An 18,728-nucleotide genomic window follows, 5' to 3' on the forward strand; every position below is an offset into this window, starting at 1 on the left:
CTTGTGATGAGTTCACCAGTAAAAGACAATGTAGCTTTCCAAACTACTGGAGGATAGAGAATAACAGACATGGCTAAAGGACCATAGCTACATGTATCGTACATGGTATAATGGTGATGATTAAGGCGCACTTGAACAATACATGTATACTTTGAAGGAGTATCCTACAATTTCATAATTTAGCTCGCACAATAAGAAAAATTCCACTTTTTGTACCTCATGGATGATGCCCACAATTTTTTCTTCAAACTGTTGCATTGGCATTAATCAACACAAACCCACATGCCATCAACCTTCCTTATCATAGACTGCAAGAGAAATTGTGGCATTTTTTGTGCAAGCAGTACAAAATGCGGTCATGCACAGTTTACATTAAGCGATGTCAATCCTAACGTTGCGGCTTTGGGTGGGCTTCATACTTCCAAGTATACAATCAAATTTGAAAGAAAATAAGCATTGCATTAAACCTGATACACCCATCCAAATTTGGAGGAGACATCAAAGATAAGGCAAGTTGTGCAAAGTTGGAACTAAGTTATCTACACAAGTACTATATATGGAATAAAAAAGAGGTAACGCTGATTCCCTGGTGCTACAGGCTTTTAATGAGAGCAACATCATGACAATACCATCAATTTCCTCATGTCCTAACAGATGAAATAAGTGATGTTCAAGGGATAGCATGCCAGACACAATTTCAGTTACTTCGAATTTTGTGAATGAGGTACTGGAGCAAACCATCACCTCACCTTGAAATGTTTAAACATTTGATGTCTGATTACTTTGAGATTGTTGAATTCTCAAAACATCCTCCACAGCCATTCAATATCCTCCTACCTTCTAAGCATTTGTTATTGCCACACCTTTGTTAGCGTCCTGATGAAAAAGTTTTCATTCAAGAGACCTCTGATTTCTACATCTTTGCCCTTGTTGACGACTCTACAGCGGTCTATCACTACAAAACAATGGTCAACGATACACTCCAATGAGATAAAACCTCACCTTTACAATTCGGTTGTAAAAAATACACAAATATAACCTCCACTTCAGGAGCAGTTCAGTGGACTCATACAAAACTGCTGGGGTAGCCAGCCAAGCTCCCACGCAAGTCTATCAATACATGAAAATGAAAAGGCTCTCTCCTCATAGGCCCATTCCATTTGGGAAATTCTATACAAAATAGCATGAAACATGTACCATGTTGTAGCTTGATTCTCTGTATACAATTCTCATCGAAAGGAGTTGACGTACAGTATTGCTACAACAGTTATTCCAATCAGTATAGGCACAGCACTCACGAGGTAGAGCACACTAAAGCCCTGCAAGCCATCATATACCTTTATAAGGTCAGAAACGTCTGGGCTTCCATACTCTGAGATGGGGTCAGAGAAAGATTAGAACACTAGCACAAAAGCACACAATCAAGAGACACACCTGCCTAGAACACAAAGCAGTTCCTATTTTCTAACTCTCTATTACACAATCAACACACACACATACCTAGAAAACAACAAAGTTTCAATTTTCTAGTTCTCTAACATACGGTCAAGAGACACACACATCCTCGCACCCCCCCCCCCCCGGCGCTCCCCTCTCTCTCTCTCTCACCCACCCCAAGTGTGGTAGATTGGTTATGCCATTTCCCTCTTGGATAACAGGTCTTGAGTTCAACTCTCCTCGTCGGATAGATCTTTAAGGTCTCTTGGGATAGTTTCCTACAACGTTAATCTTCTCTCTCTCTCTCTCTCTCTCTCTCTCTCTCTCTCTCTCTCTCTCTCTCTCTCTGTGTGTGTGTGTGTAAGAAAAGGGGCTGTATTCTGTGTACATAAGAGGCCTCAGGAGATGCACAATGGCCTATCACCCAAAGGAAGTACAAAAGTGGGCTAACAAGGTGTGAACTATCTATACATCCTCATTTGATGTACTTCTCGCTGCTGCCATACGCAATAGCCATAGCCATAGACATCGCCATCGCCCCCCCCACAGCTCCCCTACGCGCTCCTCTCCCCCCCTCCTTTCGTGCTGCCCTGTTTCCCCCTTGTGCTGCCCGCCACTGCCCACAGCCTGCCCTAACCCATCCTCTTTCCACGCTGCACTTCCTCACACCCCCCCCCCCCCCCCCCCCCCCCGCCCCCAAACCTTCCCGTTTGCTCTCTGGGTTACTCTCCCGAGTTCGCCCTTGGTGGTGTTTCCCAGCAGCTACTTTTCAGCCTGTCGTCTCATTTCGCTCTCTTCGACGCCTTTGATCCTCTTCGTCGCTATCACAGCAGAAGACACAGATGGAGGGCTCAGCTCCGCCTTAACGAGACTTGATGGAAGCCCCCTCGCCCGACCCCCCAGAACCCACTATCCGACTTGCTCTTTCGCTGACAGAGCAAGCGAGCTTAGAGGCAGAGGTGGCGCGTCCTCAGGCCACCTCCGTTATCTGCAAGATTATCAGCAGTCATCCCATATTGACATCCAGCTTCTCGGGCGAGGACACTATCAGATAGAGTTTGAGACTCCCGAGATGGCGGCCAAGGTCATCTCAATGAGCCTGTTGGCCATCCGAGCGGTCAGAGTTCATTTCCGACAGTGGCGCCATGGTTTTAATCCAGCATCAGACGTTCTTGTCGAGGAGGCAGACTTACCTATTTCGATCTGCTTCCTTGGCCTTCGGAGGGAGCACTTACCGCTTCTTTCTAGGATTGGTTCCGAGATCGGGACAGTGTTGGAGACCCCACACACGGCAGCTTCAGTTGCAGCCAAGGCTGCCGGTGTGCCTTCACTACGCGTTCTGTTTCGTGACACCCATACTCTCCCGAAGGTGGTCCTTCTACCTAGGGTGAGTGGGGGATGATTACCCCAGAGGGTGGAGTATTCGGGACTCCCGAACCAGTGCTTCATTTGTAGGCAGGTGAGCCACTTAGCGAAGGCCTATCCTCGCAGGAGATCTCGACCCACAGCGTATGCGCAGCCTCCCAAGGCTGAGCATGCCCAGCAGACAGGCACACAGGACACACAGGCTCGTACCTCGACAAAGGCCAGTGACCAAACCGTTGACAGTTGGCAGCAGGTACCCGGCTCTTATGTTATAGGAGCATCATCTTTGTGAGAGCCGCATTAGACAATGTGGTCAAATTTTGTGTGCTTGCTATGAGACATTTTGGTCAGCTGCATTTGGACCTAGAGGTATCCAGGAGGGGTATGTATGACTATTGCGGACTCTTCGCAATAGGCCATTGTGGGCAGAGGTATTATTGTGCTAGCCAAAGCTCAGTGGATTACTATGCAAGTTCAGGGTTGCCTCATGAGTTTCCTGAACATATATGCGCCCAATGTGGCAAGTGCACGAGCAAAGTTTTGGTCTCGTATTGTAGAGTCTTTGCCGCATGCAGAGCAGTGGTGTGCTAGGGGGGACTTCAACATGTTGGGAGGACCCCTCTGACAGGATTGGAGGTGGCCATGCTACAGTGCATGGGGCTGAGTTGGCAGCTTGAGAGCGTTTATGTATGACTTTGAGGGTTTCTGATGTTTGGCAGCACTCGGGCTTTATGAGGCCCCCAGAAAGCTTGTCTTTCTCTCGCTCTGACCACAGAGTAGGAGTGAATCTATCTCGGATAGATCGCTTCTATGCCAGTGACATGGGGGGATCTGTTTGCATCCTGGCAAGGACTACTTTTTCCGACCATGCGCCAGTGATTCTCACTGTGACAGACAGACAGAAGAGAGGGGGTGCGATGCTACACATCATTGAGAGGATCTTGCTAGATCCAAGGCTTAGAGAGCGAGTGGAGGTACTTTGGATAGAGAGCTTGGACACGTAGGACACCCATGATGGTAGAGTGGCCTCTGAACTGGCTGAGCTTAGTTGCTTCTTCCTCCATAAGTCTGCAATTCGTTTGGCTACAGCCAGGGAGAAGGAGAAGCGTCTCCAACGAGGCATTGCTTCTTTGCAAAGGATGCAAGAGCAGCATCTAGACAGTCCTTGGTTGGAGGAGCAGATATGTCACGTGACACATCCAACCCTCTGTGTCCGTGGACAAGCTACACCACAGCAGGGTTCAATCAGTCCAATCAGTCTCGATTTAGCAGTGATCTGGCACTTTTGTGAGTCTATTCGTAGACCGTGCATGCCCAATCACTTAGTGTAGATGCATATCCTCTGGTTGCACACAACATGATCATCAGTATTCCCTTCAGAATCCATCAGATTCAATCAAGGGAATTTTCCAGAGCATTTAGCCTATTTTCCCTATTTTTGGTATTTTCACTAATTATTTTTAAGTGACTTTCCAACAAAAGTAGGTAGGGCAATTTTGCTAAGTTTGTATATAAGCAAACTAGAGCTAGCACTATTTGGCAGAAGAGGCAGCAGGAGCACATGCTCAACAGGCACCTTCTCAGCAAAACCCCGCAAGAACCCCTTGGCGATTTGATCTCCCCGTCCTCGCCACACCCGCAAGCACCTAGCGTTTTCTGTCCTAACAGTTTCCCGCATCAGCAGTACCCAATTCCCCTTGGCCTTTCCAGTCCCTGCATCATCGCCATATTCAGCACCCTGGCGTTTTTCTCCCATGATCGCCAGCCCCCCAGATCGTCATCAGATTTTACTAGCGCTCAGCCCACAGTCCAGCGTTTTTTATTTTCAGCCAAAACGCAGCAGAATATGCAGCATTTTCAGCATGCTTGATCAGTAGCAAATTCAGCCTAATTGATGCAGAAGAACCCCCATTTTCAGCCCTAGAAAACGCAGCCAAAACAGTCATTTTCAGCCACCCAAAACAGCCCAAAGATTTGCAGATTTTCAGCAGATAGAAGACCACAGATTTCAGCCCTAAAGTTGTCATCGTCGTCATCGGCATAGTCCAAGTTGCATCAGTCCATTGCATACGCATTGTACCACTTTGTGCAATCATAAGTAGACCACTCTCGCCGACGAGCGTGGGGCCTTCGGAGGAGGGTTTTACAACGTCTCTGGTGTCGTATCTCTCTTCTCTCTATCTCTCAGTCTCATACACTTGCACGCACAGTGTCCATTCACTTTGTTGTGAAACAATCATTCCGCTGCACCTAACAAGATGCGACAGGCTAGACAGGAGTTGGCTACCATCGAGGAGCGGCGTCATGAGTTTGAACTTTGCCTTCCATCAGCATGCATCTCAATGGACTCGGGTGGGTGACAGAGTTACTGCGGAGTCTTTTGAGACGGTGGGGCCACGCCATGCGCACACCAGTGTTAGTCGGTTGAGGAGACCTGACAGATCAGTTGCTTCAGAGCCCAAGGATATGCGTGCATTTGCTACTGATTTTTACCGTGATCTATTGTCAGTTGAGCCTCAGCCACAGTGTCAGGATGCATGCAGAGAGCAAGTTTGGGCACTTCAAACTCAAAAGCATCTGGTCCAAAAGCAATGTCCAAAAATCTATCAATGCGTTTTGCGGAAATCCGTACTGCCACGTCAGCATCGTCAATGCGTTTTGCGGAAATCTACCACGTCAGCACTGTCAACGTTTTGCGGAAATCCGTACAGTTCTGCCATGTTAGCAGTCAGCGAAAAATCCGAGCTCTATGTGTGTGAGTCCTGCTTTATTTATATGCCTTTATGTCACTAGGGCCGCAACGGACGGGGTCCCATAAGTTGGTAGGACTTCTTCTTCTTCTGTTGCTTGTTCTTCTTAGGGTTTAGGCCCCTCGGCCGTGATCTGAAGGTTGGCTTTGTTCTTCAGTGACTTGACACGTCAGCAGTTTGTGACAGAATAGCATATCCTGCGGGCGATCCGGAGGGTCCAAATGCTTGACCAAAGCTGTCGTTGAAAGCTGGAGAAATGCGTTGATCTCACCTTTGACTGATGTGGACAATGAACTGGGCATCGTGTCCTAAAGATAATCCTCTTCACAAGAGATATAGTGTACTCAAGACTAAAAGAGGGTCCCCATCACCCTCTAAAGAAGGCCACTGCCAATCACCACGACCCCAATCCAACTTGGACAATGGCCGTCCCTGCCATATTCATAGCCTCAAAAGTGGTGCCTCCTCTGTAGTGAAAACATGGTCAACACAAACATGAGCGTCTCCCCAAAGAGCCTACCACTCGAACAGGCTGCCAATGAGCATCTAACCGGTGATCAAGAGGTACCTCCTATGAAACCAATATGATCTGATAGCCATGATGGCCAATCTCTCCAATGCCAAACACCTATGTCACATGCTGCACGACAATCGAGTAGTCCAAAGTTACGGTCAAAAACCGCCCACCAATCTTGATGAGAACGTACAACAGTTTGTCCCCCAATGTAGCCATGCCCCATAAGCTGAGTGAGGGTAGCCACTCTGTTCTTTGTACAATAACCTCGAAGCCCTTTAGGTAGCCCACAACAATACTTCTCAATCAGCTCTGTCAGTGGCACAAACCTGTAGGAGGTTATTGAGAGCGACGCTTTATAGAACCTCCAATGGTACTTCTATAGGCTCTTGCAAGTAGCCGCAATGAGTTGGTGCCAATCCGTCATGACATCGGCTTCAAATTCATTTGACAGCCATGCAGATGCACACTTTGCTTGAAGTATACCCATGTGGCGGGTGCATGTCCTTGCATCAACATTGTCGTCCACCATATAAGCGCATTGCCTTTCAAGAGAGTGGCAGCTTTCCTAACATTGAAGGACTCTATAAAATCCCCCCCTACATATAAGTTGTATCAAACTGCTAGAGGAAAGCTTTGCCTTATCCTCAAAGCCTCTCAAAGTTTCAAACTTGATAGTTGCACCACCACCTTTGTAGGCTTTTGGCTTTTCTAGTGCTCCCAAATTGTCATAGGGAATTGTCTGCGACATGGGCCATTGACATTTTGCGCCACCGGTGCCATATGTGCCGGCTGGTCGGAAAAACCAGCCATGCCAAAATTGTCATGTGGCACCCCAAACTGGCCCTTGGTTGCACTGAAACCCTTGTTGCATGCCAATATTACCATACATGGGGTTTCGCATTATGCCCTGCATACCCCCAAACATTGTTCTTGGCATATATTGCTGGTTTTTAGGCGCTTAACCAGCCATGCTCAAAAACACAGATCCACCCCCGAAATACCCAGGATGTACCGTGAGTGGTGGAAAAACCTGTTGCATAGCCTGGAAACCAATTCCCTGGCCATTTAACGCAACATTCGGACTCTGAAAGGTGTCTGGCTATACTGGTAAAGCATGTGGAATAGGCATCCTAACCAACTATTCGTGGATAGAAGGAAGTTGTCTTGGAGCCCCAATTGATTCCACAACATGAGAGTTCTCCCTACCCTGCTAAGACACACAAGGGACTTGGGCTTGAGCCTCAACAGGGTCTAATGCATGAGACAATCGCCTTGTTTGATGTGATATTGGTGGCGCTTGCAAAAATTCCATAACCTAGGATTCTGCACCAGCCGAGAAAACACATTCACAGCGGCAACCAACTCTGTCATGGACGCATCCTCGTCTAGTTGCCCAGTCATATATGCTTGACCTTGTGGAGCCTTCAAATCAACAAAAGGTACAAATAGTGGCATCTTTTGTCAAGTGATGCTTCTGGTATAGTTTTCTGTAATCTGATCTCTTTGCCTCCAACAGCTTCTAGGCCGTGAACTCTCGCCACGCTCAAACACTAGAGGAGGAACAGCCTGTCTGTCCTGTGAGAGGAACCCTTGTCCCTGGCGTCGTTTGTCCTGTCAACCATAGTGTAACTCCAAGTTCATGTGCTCTGTGTTCGCCGCAAACCAACCAAGGCTCACTCTTTAAGGAAAAAGTGATTCGATCGCGGCAACAGAACCATGAAACCGGCCCGTAAGGCGGTAGACTTTAGCTTTTACCCGATCTTTACAATGTTAACTTTATGACACAAAGGAACTTAATGAATAAGCATGTGACTGGAATTAACACTTCAAACAAACCATGGCCTGGCAGCTAGAGTGCTACCCAACAGACAACGACACCCTGTAGGCCCCAAAGACTCGCGCCCCTTTCAATATTTCTTTATTCTTATTGCAAATCAATCCGAACACTTTCATATAACTCTCACCAAGCTGTACAAACCTGTCCATGGCTGTAATTGCAGATTTTAGACCCAATTTCGCCAACATAACAATGCAATAACCTCTGTAAGTCAAAAGTAGACGTCAAGGACACTTCCCTTGCAATTTAAAAGCTTTCCAATGAGCTGCAGGTCAATATCAGCGTGTTGTCGTTCCCTGTTTTGTCACTGTCATGTGCCCAAAACCCATCCCAAGGCTTTGCCGAGGCTCCCCTGGCGATGTTCTGCAGTTTAGGTGTGAAACCCTAAACCTGCACAAAAACACAACAGGCTGTAATTTTCTGTTTTGGATCGTTTTGGGTGGAGCGAACACGTCTACGCGTGTCTCCGGTGCTCCTACACGCAATGGGAGAGTTCCCCTTTGAAACGGACGAGTTTTCACGCGAGAAAACCAATCCTTCGCGATGGAACTATGCGTACATGTGGGGGATTAGCAATTAGCTAATCCGGTTCTTGTACAGAACGCTCTTGCCTTGGCAAACGCACATAAAACCCCAAGAACTATGCATGGTCAACTGAGAAGCCCAACTAGTGGGGCATTACCATATGTGCAAAGGGGAGAGAGTAGTGAAAAAGGGCAGGTCGCCACGAGATGGTCGGGCCAGTTGGCACTGCAGGTTATAAGTCGGTGGGTACTAGGAAATTAACTCAAAAGAGGCAAACTGGACACATGGCAGTAGGAAAGCAACCTGCAGACCACACACACTCTCCAAAAGCCTCATCCATGAGGGGGCGCCCAAAACTGAGAGAGAAGGTTGATTTCACACTGTAAGCCTACAGTTTGTGTGTGAGTAGTGGGTGCAAGTGATCATAAGCATTTGGCTGGGTGTAGAGTTAGTTTAAGCATGGAAAGCTTGCCTTCTCCCTTGTCTCATGTAGCGCGACGATTTGCTCTCGCACATCGACCATCGGCCGTTTCACACTAGCCACACGATGTCCGAAAAATCAAGGGAAAGAAACCAACAACTAAGGTTAGTGGTTGCCGCAGCCTCGTGACAGAAAGTCGCGAGCCCAACTTGTGAGCACAACAACGAATCAAGAATGCCTCGTCTATAACCCAAAGATGTGAGCAAGAACATTAGATTTGTAGAAGAACCCTTATATATAGTGTGCGACCCTAGAAATCACAATAGCCACGCAACCGCCCCCACGTCACAAATCCATCATGAATGTCAACTCTAATAAGCAAACAACATATTGTCTATCAAACAGGTTGTGCATATGGGCATATCCAAAAGCAATGCAATGGAGCTGCTCTTGCTATGTAGTACGTCACTAACATGTCCGGTCGTGGTTCGTACGACAGGCCAGGTGCCAATAGAAAGCCCTGCAAGTGCAATCATCCACACCAAGTAACACATTCGGGGGCTAACTCTAAGGCTCCAAATGCATGATCAATATTGTCACTAAAAAACAGGCAAGATGCGCTCCCAAAATCAGTGTCCCGACTGGAACGGTACGGGATGGATTGAACGGAACGAAACGTTCCGTTCTATGTACGAGAACTACCCTTGTCCCATACCAACTCCACCAGAAGGACTTGCTTCCAAATCCATGATCTCAAGAAAGCTACCTCCTCTATGGGGAAAACTCGATCAACACGAGCGCATGGTACTTGAATAGGCTGCCAGACTGCTAGTGAACATCCATAATCCAGACGTTGCCTCTCAAGCTTCTCCAAGCATCAAGGTCTCTTCTAAACAATACAAGACATACGTACAATCAACCATATCCTGAACAAGCAATGCATAAAAGGTGACATGTGAGACATATCTGTTAGATTCTTCATCTCCAGATACTTCGCACCCTGCCTACAGGCTTCACTAAAATCACGTGCACTGGCCCTTGGTTGTGGGTTGGCCACCCGTACACCTGCTGGATAGGGATCTTCGGGCACATTTAGGGTTTTGCTCAGCACTTTGCCCGGTTGGACTCCTTTTCCATGTTTTCCACATTCATGGGTATTTTTGTGCATTGTCGTTGGGGTTTCTGGTCTACCCTACCTACTCCCTATTCTCCTATATATGGAAAGGGGGGGATGCACTCTCCCATTCATCTTGCCATCTTGTACACAACAATTTTTGCCATCTGGAGTTATTGGGGCTTGCCAGTCTTTTCCATCTCTCTCTCTCTCTCTCTCTCTCTCTCTCTCTCTCTCTCTCTCTCTCTCTTCCGTTGCTCACTCTAACGTATCAGAGCTCTAGGCTTGTAGATCAGCCATCGCCTACATACAAGAGGATCATCTGCAGAGTTTTATCGCAAAGGATCTCAGCTCTGCCCTCTAACATTCTCAACTTTTCAGCCAGCGTTTCAGCCTCATGCTCTAGCGTTTTTGGGCTTGACTTCAGCGTTTTGTGGAGCTGCATATCCCTTCCCATTCCCCTCTGCCTTTGCCCTCCTTCCAACCCCTATCGCCATCTTGTTGCCCCTCCTCTACACCAGCGTTTTTCAGCCAGCAAAAGGCCTTGCGTTTTTGCAAGAGGGCAGCCCCTTTTGGCTCTGCGTTTTCTCCTTTGCTCCAGCGTTTTTCAACCAACAGGATCTGCGTTTTTTCAGCCTATGCACTAGCGTTTTTGGGCAGGACAACAGCCCTTTGAATCTAACGTTTTTGAGCAGGACAGCAGCAGCTTGGACCAGGGTTTTCATCGCCACTTCAGCCTTCTCTACTTGCCGATCTTGGACAACCGGAGCCCCGCTCCTTGCCCCTTGGTCTTCCCGCTTGGAAGCTGAACAGTTATACTATTGTCCGCGATTTCCCGATCACCTTACCTTCTCGGCATCCGGTGTTCATAACCTGGCGTTTTTGCTCAAACCCCTGCGCTCTCGTGGTGTTTAGAGCTCCTTTGGACAGCACCTCGACTTTGCTTCTGTCACAAAGTGATGACGTGGCAGACAGCAGAAACCCTAATTTCTGCCGGAAACCCTAAAATTCCTGCAAACCCTAATTTCTGCCAGAAACCCTAATTTCCGGAAATCGCGGAGGCGGATTTTTTTTTATTTTTATTTTTTTTGGGAAATTTTGAGCGACACAAATCTCAGCTTTTCGCTTTGATTTGGGAGAAAGAAAGAGAAAAAGAGAACTTGCTTTTTACTGACTCTCATTGAGAGAGAGAGAGAGAGAGAGAGAGAGAGAGAGAGAGAGAGAGAGAGAATCTGCTTTTGCTTTCAAGCTTTTAGGGCTCTGCTTTTGGGCATCCCTTGTAACCTTTAAATTAGTGGTGAGGGCCTCACTTCTCAGAGCATCTGGACGCAGAGTCTGAGAGTGAAACCCTAACCGCTCTCTTGTACTTTGATGATTGATTAATACAATAAGAAATACCGAAAGGGGTGCCAGTCTTTGGGGCTAATATCTCTAGGCACGGAACTCCGCCGGGCCAGTGCAAATCTATTGTGATCTATGAATTGTTTTGAAGTGGTTATTTGGTGCTGTCGCAGTTGATTCTTGACTTGGAGTGTCCAAGTATGTTACAGTGGTATCAGAGCACGGCCGATTTCTCTTCTACAGGAAATCCGATCCCCGAAATTTATTTATTTTTTCGCATAACCTATGGCCTCAGGCAATGATCAGTCGACTCCCTCTGCATCTGGAGATGCGGGCTGGGATCACAACGAAGATTCAGACAGAGAGTATGGCCCGCCTCGGCCTACTCAGGCGAAGCAAAGAGAGATGGAGCGTCGTCAATTGATTGGCGATGCAACAAAGATGATGCTCAATTTTGCCAAGGACCCAAAGATGGCAAAATATATGAACCAGACCTCTTTGGAAGAGGTACAGACGGAGTGGCAGAGAACCACAACACCACTCCCGAAACCCGCTCTCAAGAAACTTTCTACCTCCAAGAAATATACGGAGAAGGAACTAGAGAACATGGTTGATGCACGAATTGCTCAGCTTTTCGACGTGCAAAAGAAAGACAAAAAGATCGGCAAAAAGCAGAAGAAAAGCACTGACTTTCCAGGTTATTTGGGTCGTCACTGGACTTTTGACAAGGCAAAGAAATAGAAGAAGCGTGTTCGATTTGAAGGAGTACCCAGTTCTTCTTCTTCTTCTTCTTCTTCTGATAGTTCTTCTAGCTCCTCGGATTCGAGCGAAGAAGACAGAAAAGGTAAAAAGCGAAGCACGAAACAAAGCTTCGAAAAGGGAAAGAAAAAGGCAAAGAAGGCTACATCTCGCCCAGAGACTGACAGGTCTACTGAGGACTCGTCTACAAACAGCTCAGATTCCGATGACGGAAAGTTTTATGCGAACCAGAAGAATTTTACAAAGCCAACCAGTATGACTTTCTCGAAGATGAAAGCAAGAAAGTCCGAGAGTTTAAGGAAGGTGGCCACTCGATCAAGTTTGATACTTTTCAGGATACTCAGATGCTTCGAAGGCTTTGTCTTTTATACAGCAGTTTGACATCGCTTTCGCGGGAGGACGCTATTCAGAGCACTTCAAGATTCGGAGAGCTGCCTCTTACTTTAAGGGGAATGCTCGTACTTGGTAGTCCACGCTTCTTTTAACAAGAGTGCGCCAGTTAAATGGCTGAAATTTAAGAAGCTTTTTATTTCTTCTTGGTTGACGCAAGAATATGAACGAGATGTACGAGCTGCTTGGAACCATCTTCGGATGACCAAGAAAGATACAATCAATGCTTACCGTGAAAGATTCTGGAGCTCTTTTCTACCCGCCTCTTCATTGAAGAAGATCTCGTTCAGAGAACAGATTGAGCGGTTTACCTTGGGTCTACCTATAGAGATCCGAGATCACTGCTTGGAACAGAAGTCAGCTTCTATTCAAGAGTTGATGAGTCATGCGAAGGGGCTTTGCCATTCACTCTGGCAGTCTGACCTACCCCACAGATGAGGCCATGACACAACGAGCCGAACAGACTTCTGGGAATGAAAGTAGAAAGAAAAAGAGCAACCCAGAGAAAAAGGATGCACGACCCAAGCTTACTCCTGAGGAGAGAGCTCGCTTCATTAGAGAGGGGAAGTGCTTTGGATGCGGGGAACATGGACATATCTCCGCGAAGTGCCCTAATAAGGCACAGAAAGAACAGAATGATAAAGAACAACGACAGGCCTGAGAGTTCGAGAGCAGCTGAGAATTGTGGCAGATAGAAAAGCAGAACTGGTACCACATGGCGTGGGACCTGCACCCAATCTAATGAATGGAAGTACAAACTTTGCCGCTTTTGGGGCAAAGTGAAGGATCAAGAAGCTCTTTTGAAGGAGCCAAGGCCAACTTCTTTTCACTTGGAATTGGCGGCTCGATTTGGAAATTACGCCCAACAGACTGACGCCATAGGCGGAGGTAGTTCGACTGGCACCCGGATGGGATGTTGCCATTACACCGAGCATTGGCAAACTTTGTTTGCAATGACAGGGGTGTTCAGGGCACGCGAGCGACGTTCTACTCAAGATCCCTTGGTACCACAAGAACTACGCCGTGGTTGACTACCGGGCCGAGAAAGCGACTTTGATAAATGAAGGGCTTAGAGATTGTACTTGATGAACTTCAGTTTTCTTACTCATTCTTTTGGGAGAACTGAACGATGGATAAAGGTTGAATATGTTTTGACGTGATCAAAAGAACGCCAAGATTTTTCTCCACACTCATGCCGATTGCTTTTCAGAGGGCCTGAAGATCAAACCATTGATCTGATACCTGGAAGCACGCCACCGAATCGGCCACCTTACCGTGTGAGCTGAGTACAGAATGAAAAGATTATAAACCCAGTGAAAGACCTCTTGGAAAAGGGCCTTGTCCAGCCTAGTACTTCACCGTATTGCTCTCCAGTGTCGTTGGTTTTGAAGAAAGACGGATCTTGGAGAATGTGCATCGATTATAGTGCTCTCAACAAAATCACCATCAAGAACAGATTTCCGATTCCTAGGATCGATGATATACTTGACAGGTTACAGGGATCCTCGTGCTTTAGCAGGATTGACTTGCAAAGTGGATATCATCAGATCAGGATAGCGCCAGGAGATGTCTACAAGACAGCTTTTCGGACGACTTTTGGGTCATTTGAGTTTTTGGTGATGCCTTTTGGCTTAACCAATGCTCCTGCGACATTTAACAGGATGATGGACAAGATTTTTCGAGAGTACAGGCTATTTGTTGGCACTTTCTTTGACGACATCATTCTTTTCTCGAAGAATGAGGCAGAACACAGAGATCATCTGCTTCAAGTCTTTCAGGCATTACGAGATCACACGTTAGTGATTAATGCAAAGAAAAGTGAATTTTTCTTACCAGAGATACACTTTTTGGGATACATTGTGTCAGAGCAGGAGTGCAAATGGACCCGGCCAAGATAGAGACTATCTGTGATTGGCCGGATTTGAGGAATGTCCATGAAGTTAGAAGCTTCTTGGGACTGTGTTCGTACTACAGGCGGTTCATACAAAAGTTTGCAGAGGTTGCTTCCCCTTTGCATACCTTGACACAGAAAGGAGTACCTTTTTCGTGGGGACCCACAGAGGTGACTGCCTTTCGGACATTGAAAGAGAAATTGACTATGGGACCTATTATGACTTTGCCGGACTTGCAGAAGTCATTTGAAGTATATTGTGATGCTTGTGGTCGTAGTCTGGGTGCGGTCTTGATGCAAGAAGGCCATGTCATAGCTTACGAGAGCCGTTTGTTCTCTAGGCCAGAGATGACAGCACAGATCTATGAGAAAGAGCTTTTGGCGGTTATCCATGCTCTTACTCAGTGGCGGCATTACCTACTCGAAGCGGATTTTACTGTCTTTACAGACCATCAGTGTTTGTCCTACTTCTTCTCACAGAAGCAGCTTTCGGAAAAGCAAATGCGGTGGGCGAACATCTTGTCACAGTTCCACTTCCAGATTGTCCATGTGCAGGGACAGAAGAATGTGGTGGCAGATGCTTTGTCTCGAAAACCGTTGGTTCTAGCTGTTTCCGCGATACATCATAGGAGCTTCGAGGATATGGTCGATCAATATGCCACAGATACAGATTTTGCAGATATTTTCACACGGATACGGGATGGGGAGACAGTAGCTGGATACTCCCTTCGAGAAGGCTACTTGATGAAAAAGACTATGTTGTGCGTTACACAACCGTTGAGGGATAAGGTTATGACTAAATGCCACTATCCACCTTTTACGGGTCACCGCGGCATTGCTACCACCATGAAGGGGGTAGAGAGATACTTCTTTGGGCCGAGACTCAAAAAGGATGTGGAAGAGTTTGTGCGCAGCTGCTTGGTATGCCAGAAGGTCAAGTTTGACAGGCATAAGGCTCAGGGATTGTTACAGCCTTTACCCATACCCACCCACCCCTGGGAAAGTATTGCAATGGATATGTGATTGCTAGCTACATTGCCGATAAATCATGGTCTAAGATCCAAATGAATGTTGAATGTCATGTGATGTCCTGTGATGTCTGGTGATGTCCTGTGATGTCGTGTGATGTGACTATCGATTTCGTACATGTGCTAGATGTGTGTTCCTAGTACGTAGGTACTAACAGTCAATGTCTGCTAAGACGGTTTATGGCTTTTGTCGGTTTTGTAGGCATAATCGCGGTCGATTACAATGCTTTCAAGAGGGGGGTATGTCACAAAGTGTTGACGTGGCGGACAACAGAAACCCTAATTTCTGCCGGAAACCCTAAAATTCCTGCAAACCCTAATTTCCGAAAATCGCGGAGGCGAATTTTTTTCTTATTATTATTATTTTTTTTAAAAAAAATTGGGAAATTTTGAGCGACGCAAATCTCAGCTTTTCGCTTTGATTTGGGAGATGACCATGTACATGTACTTCACAACAAGTACGAGGCAAAGACACCTGGAAGGATCCTCGTTATGGAGAAGACTTTGATGGACTTACAAGTCTCGTCATTTACGACTATCCAGGACTTCATATCCCGCATGCTTCTGCTCCGTGATGAGCTAGCAGCTTGTGGTTACCAGATCTCTTCCGAGGGCGTGGCAACTCAGTTGTTGCTCAAGCTTCCTGACACTTATGATTCCTTGTTCCAGTCACTTACTACCTCCATGCGCCCTACTCCTCACTTGGGAGGAGCTCTTACCCGCCGTGCAGCAAATAGCTTCGCCTATTCAGGAGAGAGCCACCTCAAACGCCTCTGCGGGTTCTACTGCATTGGTCTCTACATCCAGTAGGGGTGGTAGTGCTCCTAGACAGTCTGGACCTGGTTGTACACCTCGCCCTGACATTACTTGTACCTATTGTGGAAAGAAAGGTCACTATGTAGCAAAATGTTATAAACGACGGCGGGACCGCAAGAAGGATTCAATACTTGAGGATGGGACAGCTTTTCGACAGACGTCTGCCGCCGCCATCTCTAGCCCTTCACAAGCTGATGGCTTCACCCTCTAGTTTCCCTCTTATGATCGAGATCACTTTTTGGCTTGGAGTTTGCCGGTTTACCACCTTGGCCTTCTATCCTTTTGTGTCAGAGTGCTCTGATTCAGGGGGGGTTCTCTCTCTTCCGTCTCTCTCTTCTACTGACCTCCACCCATGCGCTCCCTGCTCGTCTTCCATCTTTCCCTCATATATATCCTCTTCAGCGACTTGTTCTGTTGTTAGCCTCCATCAGTTCCTTGTGCGACTTGATCAGCCTGACCTAACTTTGGTCATCATCACATTGGTGCTCGACGGTTCGTCGTTTTGTTTGGCTGGCGCTTCTTCCTTTCACACTCCAGATTTGCCAGGCGTGTTGTATCTTCTTTCTTAGCGACTCTGCATCTGTCTTTGAGGGGGGATGTTAGATTCTTCATCTCTAGATGCTTCGCACCCTGCCTACAGGCTTAACACACATCACGTGCACTGGCCCTTGGTTGTGAGTTGGCCACCCGTACACCTGCTGGACAGGGATCTTCAGGCACATTTAGGATTTTGCTTAGCACTTTGCCCTATTCTCGTCCTTATTCCATTTTTTCCACATTCATGGGTATTTTTGTGCATTGTCGTTAAGGGTTTCTGGTCTGCCCTACCTACTCCCTATTCTCCTATATATGGGGGGGGGGGGGGGGGGGGGGGGGGGGGGGGGCACTCTCCCCTTCATCTTGCCATCTTGTACACAGCAGTTTTTGCCATCTGGAGTTACTCGGGCTTGCCAGCCTTTTCCATCTATCTCTTGTGTGTCCATCCCCATTCATCTCTCTCTCTCTCTCTCTCTCTCTCTCTCTCTCTCTCTCTCTCTCTCTCTCTCTCTCTCTCTCTCTCTCTCTCTCTCTCTCTCTCTCTCTCTCTTTCTTTTTGGTGAAAATCAAGGTTGTATATTACTGAGTACAATATAATCCCCAACGAATGCCAAAATAGCCTATCACGTGGGGTGTACAAGCTGAATGTAAGGGTGAGAGCCAGTATAGTGACAACTTGACTAGAACAATCTCATGGTGGTCTGTGTGATGAGTGGAGGAGAAACCACTGAGGGGGGGCATAATGCCATGTAATCTGGCCACCTGTAAGTGTGAAGAAGAGTGGTGATCGGGCCCAACGCCGAAGGAAGGCAAATCGACGAGCCTCGGCTGCTCTAGATGTACCTGAGGAAGAATCCCCTGCCAAATCAGGGTGTGAATGATGTCCAGCCAAATGGCAGTGAGGGTATCCTGAAGGAGCTGTGGTGCTGCACTGAGAATGTGAAGACAACGAGCTCTCCAAACATTCCATAGTGTAATGCTAGTGATGACTGAAAAAACTTCATCACGTGTCTGAGGATCCCCCTGCCAAGCGATCTGTGGTAACATAGCCAAAGTCCCTCGTCGATAACCAGTCGAGGTAAGCATAAGAGCTGGATCTGTGTCTGAGCCCTCGTAGAAAAGATGCGGTCTGGGCATCGGCATCAACCATGAGACAGATCCCCAAGTGAGAAATCCATGTTGAACAGCGGCTCTGCTAAGTAAAAAGCAAACTGCTAGCCACACTATCTGGAAAGAGGAGCATGACCAAAGACAGTGTGCAGGGGACTCATGTAGTCGCAAAGGACATCGAGTACATAACGGATCATGACCCATAGTAGCTAGTCAAGTCCCAATGGGAAGTCCGGCATGTGCAATCATCCACATGAAAAAAGAAATACGACGAGCTGCATGTAAATCCCAAATGGCTGACCAAAACTGTTGTAGATAGGCATGGGAGAGACCTGAATGTAACCAGAAACGCATACGAGTGGGCTACTCTGGGTGCTGTCTCATCAATGCTAATCTTCCAATTCTAACAGTGTACTCAAAGAATGATACAGGTGCACCGGTGGGGTTAGAGTGAGGCCAATGCCACTCTCCTGGGTCCCAATAAAGCTGAGATAGTGCACGAACCTCCCACACCCAAAGCCTCCAAAGGGCGGCATCAGCGGAAGCGAAACGGGGGTCAACACAACGACGCTTCCTGCGGGAGCCAACTACTCGTATGGCCTCCCATCGAGCGGCGGGGTAGACAAGGTGCGGAGAGGTGGTAGCATATGTCAATCTAGCATGAATCCCCTGAGAGTAGTCTGTATCAACTGTGAACAGCATGTTGTCTAAACGAACTAATAAGAGAGTGCTCTGAGCAAAGAGACCTTCCGAGCCACTATGTGGAGGCATCTGAACCGTGCCTCGCATGACTGCGTCCCACTGCAAAGGAACGGCGGAGTCAATCTCAAGCAGCCTGTTTGTCACCTCGCGACCAATGTCATAATGTTCTGCCACAAAATCTACATCTA

At 47.3% G+C, this 18,728-nt stretch overlaps 1 protein-coding gene across 3 annotated transcripts in view; it reads right to left on the minus strand.

Moving 5' to 3' along the window:
* Window positions 1-498: 498 nt before the first annotated feature.
* LOC147426849 (ycf3-interacting protein 1, chloroplastic-like) overlaps window positions 499-18,728 on the minus strand; it is a 77,090-nt gene continuing 58,860 nt past the window's right edge. The window contains exons 6-7 of one of the 3 annotated variants that reach the window (XM_086498859.1): window positions 1,198-1,319; window positions 499-955 (exon numbers count right to left, since the gene is read on the minus strand). In XM_086498859.1, the coding sequence (XP_086354985.1) occupies window positions 1,230-1,319 (90 nt within the window). In that variant the 3' untranslated portion in view covers window positions 499-955; window positions 1,198-1,229. Of the gene's footprint in view, window positions 956-986; window positions 1,320-18,728 lie in introns of those variants that run through there. The other 2 variants (XM_086498860.1, XM_086498858.1) reach the window with 2 other exon arrangements.

The sequence above is a fragment of the Adiantum capillus-veneris genome, chromosome 24, assembly GCF_014529385.1.
Source record: "Adiantum capillus-veneris isolate H3 chromosome 24, ASM1452938v2, whole genome shotgun sequence".
In the NCBI taxonomy this organism is placed as follows: domain Eukaryota; kingdom Viridiplantae; phylum Streptophyta; class Polypodiopsida; order Polypodiales; family Pteridaceae; genus Adiantum; species Adiantum capillus-veneris.